Source organism: Plectropomus leopardus, chromosome 3 (assembly GCF_008729295.1).
Source record: "Plectropomus leopardus isolate mb chromosome 3, YSFRI_Pleo_2.0, whole genome shotgun sequence".
In the NCBI taxonomy this organism is placed as follows: Eukaryota; Metazoa; Chordata; class Actinopteri; order Perciformes; family Serranidae; genus Plectropomus; species Plectropomus leopardus.
In genome coordinates this window covers 4,362,198-4,373,339 of record NC_056465.1, presented here as the reverse complement: position 1 = coordinate 4,373,339, position 11,142 = coordinate 4,362,198, and the positions used below count along the sequence as shown (strand labels likewise).

Genomic DNA, 11,142 nt, shown 5'->3' with positions numbered 1-11,142 from the left:
CTTCTCAGGACGAAGAGGACGACAGAATTTCAGGCTGCAAATTCCAGCAGCACATGAGAGTCCATACGTCCGACCTCCAGGCTCTGTTGCCATATAGTGTGGTCCTAAAATTAGCAGCGTCTTCTCTTGTTTGTATACATGACGCCTGTTTTGTTCTGGCACAGCTTCTCAGACACCAGAGAACAAAGAGTACAATTTAGGTTCAAAGTCATCTTATTCTCTTAGTACACTGACCAAACTGATGCTTTTTTCCACTTGTGTAATAACAGTATTGATCAGATCAGATGCTCCTGGATTTTCCCAGAAGAAGGAAGAAAAACAGTGATGACAGAGCATTTGTGGTGGCTGCCCCTAAACTCTCCAACAGCTTTCCAATACAAATTCAAATTGCTCTCACAATAGAGACCTTTGGGGTGCTACTGACGACCTAGGATTGATCAAAGCCTGACAACTTCAACTGATTTCATCTCAGTTGCGCCTCATCCTTTGTTGTTCCTCTGCATCTGCATTTATCCGTTTTATATTTTATAACTGTAAAGCACTTTGGTCAACTGTGGCTGACAAACAAACAAACACACACACACACACACACACACAAACTCATAGAAAAACATAGTCAACACTTGCTAAGTTGTGACTCTATTTCTTTATCCAAGCAAAGACCTGTATCTCACCTATCCTACTTTAAATTAAAAAAGATGGAGTATGAAGCGCAGAGGAGACACAAAACTTTTGCTTCACAAGTCCAAAGTCAAGTTCCAACCAGTCCCAAGTCAAGTCCAAGCCTTAAACTTTGTGTTTTGATTCCTTGACTGCCCATCACTTAATTTCAACAGGGCAAAAGTTGGCATAGTAAGACGTAATGATTAAACTATACATTATCCTGTTATTCCCTGAACACAGCTACAATTATTTGTCATTTCTAAGCTGACTATTTTACATGCAGAGTCTTTACATCTGAATGTGATAATCTGACATCATGGTTTTAACTGACACACCTTTCTCTATTACTTGTTTGTGCATTGTGACTGGCTGCTGTCAGATTTATGGTCATGAAATTAAAGAGTTGATCTGCTGGAGACTTTTATTTTTTAATCATCATATTCTCAACATACAATGTATGTGTCATGTTTTTTGCATGAGGAGGATATCAAATCTGTTCCAAACAAAAGATTAAAATCCAAGTGCAGTCATGTGGTGTTAAAGTCAAGGTTGAATTGAAATTCTTTTTTAAATTTTGTCAAATGGAGTGTTTATCATGCTCCGATTCAAATGTAATAATTATAGATGAGAGGTGAAAAGTACTTTGTGGTACTTCAAATTTTGTTTAAGCATTTCAGTAACCATGAACTACTTTTCTAAACTGTTGCTAATTTTTGCTTTGAAGCTTCGCCTCAGTTATGTCATGTCTATACTTCTGAGTCTCTGCAGCCACCAGTGTCACTCTTACTGACATTTTAGGTTGACACCTTGACATTTGACCTCAGTATGAGTTACAGTATTTCAGTAATATAGGTGGCTGTTTGTAGTTCCCAATTTTGACTTAACCCTTCTGGCTCACTGTAATATTAGACATTCGTATTGCTCTGTGCACAAAATGCGCTTCACAAAATCGGGATATAAAAAATATTATACATTTTAGATGTTCTACTTTCACTGAGATAATTTATGTTTACCAACATCAGTCCTTCTCATTATTATCAAATATTCATTAATTTTAAGAATTTTAACCCTTTAAATGCCAGGTTTTTGTAATGAGGAGAAAAAAACAATAGAAAAAAATGAATTATTTTCAATATACTGCATGCAGAGTAGATTTTTTTTTCATATGTATATGATTTGCAGCTACACTGATTGTGACAGTGCACCTAGTGGAAATAGTATGTATTTTCTCCATATGCCAAATATGGTAAAAATGATGTCATCAGGTGGAAAATAGTAATAATGAATAGTAAAGATTACAACTTCCAAGGCAAAAGCCCAGAATGACACTCAGAAATAATACAGTGCATGTTTTTTTATGCTTTGATGGCTGTGGGATCAAAAAATGCATGCAATGCATGTTTCAATTGCACATTTTTTGCATTTAACAGTATGAATGTTAAAATTTTCTTTACATAGTATATTTTAGACTTATTGTAGGAACTGACCTGGAAATTCCAAGATTAAACAAAAATACACAACCTTGCCAAAAGTTATGCAATATGCATGAACACAGCCAAAATTACTAAAAAAAAAAAAAAAGAAAAAGAAAAGAAGCATGAAAAGCGTGCAAAATACGTCAAACAGTCCTTAAGGTTTAACATATTAAAAGGACAACTCTGCAGATGTTTAGACCACAATAGCTGCTGGTGTCAATTTAGTGGAGGAAATGTATGCATCTAAATCGTCTATCGTCAAACAAAAACAAACGTGTCCTTGTAGCACTGGCAATCATTCAACCAGTCAACAGGGAATACCGTAGGCTATATTTTTGACCCGCAACACAAATAATATTCTGATCCGTCCATCACGAGCCACAGGCTAAATTTAGTGCGGTGACATCAGCTGTCACTGGTGCTGAGACAAGCAGATAGTTTGTGGGGAGCAGATTTACCATGTTACAGTATTGATTACACCCACTGGTCATTTGTTTTTTTCTCACTCATAATTAACTAGATACACAGCTGGTGCAAGTTCACATGGGAAATTAAACAGGTTTATACAGTTTAAAATTCCCTCCCCCAAAACAGAAAAAATCTTGAAAGTTGTTTGTAATTACAACTAAAGAAATCTGTAAGCAAGCACATAACAAAAAATAAAAACAACACTCGTGATAATGAATTTTCTATAACTGTTATCACTGTTATGTTATAACTTCTATAACTGTTATAACTGTATATCTTGAATTTGGTGTTGTGATCTGCCTTATTCTTCTGCCTTCATTAAAAAATACTGATACTCATTTCTAATTAATTTTCATTTTTGAGAAGCAAAACTTAATAGGACTCACAAAAGGGCTTAGCTGGACTAGATCAGAAAAGTGGAGATTTTTGCAGTTTTTTGCAACCTCCTTCAGTTTGAACACTCAGTTCTTGCTGAATGCATCAACAAGCAAAACCTTAAGTGGAAATGAATAAATATAACAATGAAGTATATTAGAAAACACTTGCTAGAGTCACTGTAAAGCTTTAAATGATGAACAAAAGTCAAGAAATGTGAACTTTGAAAGATCTACTTGTGGGGCTGAAGGTACATGCATAAAGTATAAATAGTCAAAAGAAAGTTAAAACCAGTATCAGGTTGCATAACAAGCACAAAACATCCCAAAGTTCACAGATCCTTTTTTACCTTACATAACTCAGAGTTATCTAACCCCAACTCACCCTGTGGCATCCAGACCATCATATCTGCAGACACAGTCCTCTCTGAAAGAGAAACAACTGCTTTATCCAAACTGCTTTATCTTTGTAAAAACACTGAAAGACTCTCCATATTTTGACAGGAATATTAGTTGCACATAAAGAATTTTAAAAAGTGAGTGTATGTTTGATAATTTGAATATGTGGTTTTGAACATGTAATACTCTCAGTTAGCAATACAGTTAGGCATCGTTTTCTGTTGCCCAGTTGCTTATATTCATTGCCCACCACCGGCAAAATAACAAACCACTCACCAGAAATTAAATTTGACATTATACGTTCCTGGTGACCAGGTAAAAATTCAAGAATGCTATGGTCAATGTGCGGTTAGGTTTAGGCTCAAAACTACTTGGGTAATGTTAAGAAAAGTTGTGTTTTGGTTTAAAATACCTGCTTTTGGCAGCACAATCCCCGCTGGAAAAGCACTGATGTTTCTGTAAAAGGTAACCACATTTTGTACCACTATTACCACTGGAAAAAGAGGATATATCGTTAAAAAAAAAACATGTCTGGTGCCTAAAAAACAGCAGGAAACTGTTTTTTTTTTTTTGGTCATACAGCTTGGCAGGCATCTGGATGAGGTACCACGCTATCCACCATACTCCCCACCTCCTAATAACAATGTCAGCTTATATATAGTATATAGTACATAGCAAATGTGCAAATGTGACTTATTTGTGATTTGCAAAAATGTAAAATAGCAACATTTCGAGTGGGATGAAAATAAATGTATGTATATATATATATATATATATGGGTTTTTGTACTATAGTTAAACAGTTACACATGCCCAACAATATGGGTATTTCTTTGAATTCTTTGTCCATCTTGGTCAGCTAATTTGAGCACAATGTCTAAAGTAGTGGTTAAAAAAGAGCAGCACAAAGCAGCTTGACAGCAGCAGTTCACCCCATAAATAACTGGCTTGACAGTCAGATGATTCATAAACATCCTTCAATTCTCAGCAGTTATCAAAGCATCATTATCTAGCATTATTAGCTAACTTAGCTAACTTAGCTTAATGTCTACTTAGCTAGCTAGCACCAATGAAACGTTTTCACGCAAAATGGCGATTTAAAAAAAAAAAAAGATGTCATAAAAGACAATATACATCTCTTTTCCTCCTCCTCCTTTCCCCCTTTTGCTGAATTGTGCACCTGAAGGTTTGGACCTTTTCATTTTATATTTATATTTTTAAAGGAAACATATATAGCCAATAACCTACCTGCTGACATATATCAAATAGGCTTTTCTCTCTCTCTCTCTTACCATAAGTGTACATCAGTAATTCCTGCTCAGAAAGTGGAAAATACAACGATGGCGGACGAGGGCTCCAGCCAGTGGTCAAATGCAGAGGTTACCTGTCTTTTAAACCTTTGGGACAAAGAAGTTGCCTCAGCGAAAACACAGGGTTTGTATTGACATAAACCACATATAACTATATAGAAAGAAAGATACAGTATTACAGTTTATGGATTTGACTAACCTTTAAGAGTAGATGTAAGCAGGAGGTTTAAAAAAAAATCGGATATAGGCAATAAAGCCCAATTTCTTGAATTGGGCGTAAAGACTTGTAGTGTAAATCCAGCCTTAGTTATAACAGAATGTCATATTTTATAAATTTGCATGTTTTTGTGTGTAGAAATCTGCAGACCAAGTAGTAAAGTAACTCAAGCTGTCTGGTTAAATAGAGTGATGTAAAAAATGGGCTAACATATTCCCTCTTACACATACGGGAGTAGAGGTAGGTACTTAACTTCAGTGGTTTTGTAAATTGTAAGTGCACTGAACACACATTTAAGTAGCTGGGCCATGTCTGCAGTCAATAGAGCAGCCTCACTCTCCGTGACTGCAGATGGCAGCAGCGCTAACTAGCTTAAGCTACAGTGCATGCTGGGGGCTGGGTCGCCGCCCTGGCAACAGGCTGCAGAGAAAATAACATCCGCCCTGTCCTCATCAGCATCAGCAGGTCCCGTTTTGGGAAGGACAGTTTTAAAGAAGGCTGTCTTTCTCATCTAAAATGGACAATAAGCAAACTGAAGATGCGCGGTATCTGAAAAGGTAACGACTGCTAACGCTTGCTTGTTCGCGTTTGTACCGCTAACGTTAGCTAAGTTACAGGTAAATGAAGCCGACTCTGGCAGGGTGCTCAGTTGTTAGCACGACAGAGCACAACAGACCATGTAAATGAATGTAAAGCCAACCGACGACACTCTTACAAAGGTGTATGATAATATCTTTTTTCTGAATACGACCTGCTTCAGCTAACGGTAGCTAACAATAGTTTCATTTAGCCTTATGTTAGCTAACTTGTATGCTTGCGCAGGGTGTGTGACGTTACGTTAATAAAAATCGATACACCAACAGCCACCATCAATTTATGTAGCTGGTAACTACTGACCAGTGATGGAAAAACTAGTAATACTACGCTGGAAAATACTGATATTAGAAAAAAGTACTTTGTATTTAAGTCATAGAGAATGTTGTTGTGTAGGGAGGGTCATACATTTCCCCCAGTCATCAAGGGGACTCAAGAAAACATATTAGAAGCTCGGGGAAGGGTCATTATATATATATATATATATATATATATATATATATATATATATATATATATATATATATATATATGTTCCACTGTCCAAGCATATTTTCTACCGACCAAAATACCAGCAGTGAGCATTAAATCGGTGGCTGGTAATAATTTATTTTAGGTCAAACATGCTTATTTTACTAGCCCAAATGTATGCATATTAGTTATGACTTTAGTTTTTAATTATTTCAAAATACTGTTGTTAAACACTTGAAAATGATTACAGAGATACTTTGGGACCTGTTGAACAAGAATATTATGGGTTTTGCTGTTAAGAACTTGATTTGATTTTTAAAATCAGAATTTTAAAATCTGCCTATGTAGAGGTGAATTGGATATTGTTAGGATTTTGTCATCTAATAATGAAATTGCTCTTCCGTTTTAAACAGCCGTCAAGGCCATTCGAGTATAGATCACTGAGTTTACAAAGTGTACTTGAATGCACCGTAGTCTGCGCTGACATGCTTTGCTGTTGCTGTGTTAAACCCATCTCCAACACACAAACCCACCACAACGGTAAATGACACCAAAATGCCATAGAGACTCTCAGCATATTAAAAAAAAAATATATATATTATTATTATTATTATTATCATTATTATAACTTAACTATTTTTGTACAAACATTTACCCACCAGTGTAGCGGGCAGCCCTCTAAGATTTATTTGCCAAACAGGAAATCTACCCACATTTGGCACTTGGCTGGTGTTAATTTTGGGCCCTGTTTGAAATGCATGTTTTCTTTAAAAATCTTCAAAATCACACCATTTATCATTGCCAGAAACTGTGAAATATTGTTATTTGTGGTGAAGGGCGCATCATGCATTTTCCCCCAGTCGCTCAAGGAAAAATATTTGAAGCTCATGGGGAGGGTCATGATATTAAAAATAATGGTAATAATAATAATTTAAAAAAAAAAAAACGTAGTCACACCCCAGCAACCCCCCACCCGGTTAAAAAAGCACCATCCCTTACTTAAGTGACATTGCAAAAGTAGTATATGAGCATAAAAATTTAAAGTAAAACCAAAAGTAAAAGCACTCTATATTTAGAATTATCCATTTCAGACTCATATTGTGATATTAATGGATTATAAAACATGAATATAATAGTGTTCACTGTAAAATTTGATTAATGCTGCAGGTGGAGCTCATTTTATTCATTTTATCAACTTTACTGTTAAGCTCAATCTACTCAAACTATAATAATATACATATTTTTGTTGGGTTTATATTTTGCATTGATAATCTGACTCATCAGAGCTTCAAAGAGCTTCAAAGCTGTCAAATAAGTGTGGAAGATTAAAAAGTACAATGAGGCGAATTGAACTACATAAAACCTGAATGAATATTTCGTGTAATAATCTTGGGTGAATAAAATGTTTTGCTTCCTTTTGTTTCTGTATGACCAACAGGAAAGTGAAGGGCTGCACTCTTGATGTCCACCCCACTGAGAGAGCCCTCGTGGTTCAGTATGAGGTGGAGGCAACTGTTTTGGGAGAGCTGGGGAACCCGATGGTTGGAGAACGAAAAGAGTGTCAGAAAATGTGAGAAACACACACTTTTAAATGTGTACAATATTACATCAGTCATATTTCTGTACCATGATCTTATTTCATACCTTTCATCTGAAATTAGGTGCCCAAAAGTTTGGCTCAAAAGCAGTAATTTTACGCGTCTGTATTTTGTCCTTCAGTATTCGCCTGAAAAGCCTGAACGGCCACACAGATATATCGTCTTTGGCCCGGAAGGTCGTGGAAGAATGTCGGCTGATTCACCCGTCCAAACTCAGCGAGGTGGAGCAGCTGCTCTTCTATCTGCAAAACCGCAAACAGTCAAATGGTATTAAGAAGTTTATTTATTGACTGCGTTACAAACAACATTGATGTGTTCACAATTAAGTGTTCCTAAAGGTTAAAGAATGCATATTACCTTTCACAGACAACCAAGAGAAGAAACACATCTCACCTCGAGACTTTACACCTTACGCAGGAGTGGAGGTAAGAACAAATGTGTGTTTTTACAGTACAATATGTGTATGTAGTAATGTACAGTATATATAGGGATGGCTTACAAATATAAGGATTTGCCAACATGAAGTGTCTTAGTATGGAGTTAGGCCACCACGAGCCTCCAGAACAGCTTCAGTGCTCCATGTAAAGTCTTTTGAACTCTGTTGGAGAGAACAACATTCCTCAACAAGATATTCCTCCATATTTATATGTACAGCCTTCTTTTAATCAGGTCGTCTTATTAGGATCAAGATCTGTTTTGCAAGTGTTACGCCCCTCCCTCTGTCTTGGAGGCTGACATGGGCGGCTTCATCAAGCAGCATGCTGACACAGGAGGGTCGTTCACTTGATTGCGCTCACTTGGTCCCTCTCCAGCTGTTAAACCTGGCCCAGGTGTTCACTCACTCCTTGTCTCCCTCTCTCCCAGCAGAAATCCACCCTGCAGTGTTGGTTTTGATTTAGTTGGTGTTCTTTTTAGTATATTTTATTATTATTTATTTAAATAATATTTTATTAATTTTACATTAACAAACTGATAACCAGACAGCATAGATCTTGCCACATTACAAAAGAATAATAATGTACATGGGTTACATTAACACACCTTTGATCATATCAAATACATAATTGTTTGCATTAGAGTCATGTCAAAAGAAGAGGTTTAACAGTCTTGACTTATTTGTGAAGACAAGGTGTAGGTGCCCTTTTGCAACAGCTCAACAAGATCACTGGTAAGATAATCAAGAAGGGGTTGCCCTATATTATAGAAGACAAAAACCCAAAATGTTTCTCTGTACCACTGTATAATAGAGGGAGGCCTCTCATGAATCCACTGGAACAGAATACATCGCCTTACTAGAAGCAGAAGTTTACACATTAAAGACAGCTGTGCAGTGGATAAAGAGAGCTGTCCCATAGGTATACTGAGAAGAAACAATACAGAGTCTAATGTCATTGTTCAATTGAAAATTGACCTAAGATCCTAAGCAACTTTTTTTGTGTTTTATCTTAATTAATTATAATAGTTTTTAGTAAATCTCTTGTGTGGACTCCCTCCCTGTCAGATTCCAGTCACATCCAGTTTGTGACACGAAAGACTTGAGTCCAGCAAATCGAAGGAAAAACAAACACAAAAGTGACAGTTGCAGACATCACTAAATAGATATGAAAATGAACGTTCATATTATATTTTTTGGTCTTACATTGAGGTGGTGGAAAATAGCATTGATTTACACGTTGGTCCAAAATTTTCTTTAGGTGTTCAACTCGCTTGAGATCGCATCATTTGCATACTTAGCAAACCATTCAGTGAGCCCCGTCCACAAAAGCATCTGCATTTTTAGGTTATTTGTTTAATTTGTCCCCTGATGCTGAGGACATTTCCCAGTCCTCACTGTGTTGACCCATTTTATTTTCTCTCAGCTGGACGAGGAGGCGAGCATCAGCAGCATCGATGAGTATGTGGAGCTGCTGTATGAGGACATTCAGGAGAAGATCAGAGGGGCCACACTCATCTTCCAACTGGCTCGTAACTCGGACAATCTGGAGGAGCTCATACAGAATGGTACCCTCAGTTCTTAAATAAAGAATGACTTTATTTAGCTTGAGGGGAAGAAAACATATTTCCTTAAAAAAACTCTTCCCCCTTACCCTTAATTTTCCATAATAATGTTGGACTTAAAGATGAACAGATTAGAAATTGGTGGTCAAAGGTCACTGTGACCTCCCAAAAACTGTTTTTGGCCATAATTCAAGAATTTATATGCTAATGATGACAACATGTTACACAAATGTCTAATTTGATAAAATGATGAATGATGAATGACATAACCATAAAGTCAACTTCCCTGTGACATCATAATGTTCTGCAAAAACACATTTCTGTCCACTACTCAAGGTCATAACTCAGGAACAGTGCACAATGCAAAATGGAGGCAAACAGCAGTGGAAGAACTTCTGTTCTGTTATTACAGATATTTGTTTTTTCCCCTAAAACAAGCAGCAAGCACCAACTATTAATGAGATCATGGCACACTTTTTTTTCCTGACTCACTTGACTTCTCCACTGTTGCCTTCTCCATCCTCTTTCCAACCTGTATAATATGACACGCCCTCTGATGTCGTCGCAGTTTGCGCTTTAGGTCAAGAACAATCAATTTTTTGCTCCCAGCTTAGAAAATCGTTTGGATTCTGAATTGATTTTTGGTGGAAATGCCTAGAAAATATGGTGTAGTAACCAGATTTTTTTAATCCCTTCAAAGTCGTCGCAACATATACTATGAGTCAAGACACTGATGTAACCTGCAACTTGACTGGCTGGCAGAAGTGAGTAGTCATCAGTTTTTGATCTCCTGCCACTCTATTGAAAATGGAATACAAATCGTATGCAGTTCTCAAATTCACATTATATTATATTATATATATATATATATATTTGCTACAAATCAACCCTGCAATAATAAGATTGGGCCTGATTACTAGTTATTAGTTATTCAGAATTTTATTCCTGAAACTTTATTTGGAGCCTTCAACAGCATTTCAAAGTCTTCCTTAGCAGACCTGAGTTCACTCAGGTGATCATATAAGGAGGGAAGGTGGTAGCCTCTGGCATATGAATGGCCTCATTGATTTTTCATGTTTTTTTGGGCAGTTTAATGGCTTTAGTTAGTTTCGTCAGTTAAATGGCTTTACTTGCAAGCTATCTGTATGACAACTGAGCCAACTCCAACTGCAAAGGGTGACCTTGAGATGCGATTGACAGCTCTTGAAAGGTTAAGGATGAACTTTTACGCTCTATTATTCAACATGTGTACATTTTCTGAGGATAATCTCTTTCTGTCAAAGTGATTCCAATCAGTTAGATGCAAACCTCAGCCTTATTCAAAATTGTCAAACTTAAACTAGATTTGGATAAAAAGGGAGGTTTTGTTTTGCTTGAGTGTAGAATCTGTTGGCTTTTATCAGCTCGTCCTCTCCGCTCCCCTTTTAAAGAAAACAAAGTTCGGCTCCAGTTCTGCTCCCTTCCGTGACAACTGGCCTGTTTCTTCCACAACAGCACAGAGCCATCATCCTCCGCAGCCGTGGTGAGATGGCACAGCTTCATTTGTATCTGTCACAGTGCGTCGCCGGCTCACTCC

At 36.9% G+C, this 11,142-nt stretch overlaps 1 protein-coding gene across 1 annotated transcript in view; it reads left to right on the top strand.

Annotated features, from left to right (window-relative positions):
* The first annotated feature begins 5,359 nt into the window (after positions 1-5,359).
* The window catches only part of kifap3a (kinesin-associated protein 3a), a 49,906-nt gene continuing 44,123 nt past the window's right edge, over positions 5,360-11,142 (top strand). Inside the window, exons 1-5 of the mRNA XM_042513200.1 lie at positions 5,360-5,462; positions 7,409-7,540; positions 7,690-7,835; positions 7,935-7,993; positions 9,428-9,569. Coding sequence (XP_042369134.1) covers positions 5,422-5,462; positions 7,409-7,540; positions 7,690-7,835; positions 7,935-7,993; positions 9,428-9,569 — 520 coding nt within the window. The 5' untranslated portion in view covers positions 5,360-5,421. The remainder of the gene's footprint in view (positions 5,463-7,408; positions 7,541-7,689; positions 7,836-7,934; positions 7,994-9,427; positions 9,570-11,142) is intronic.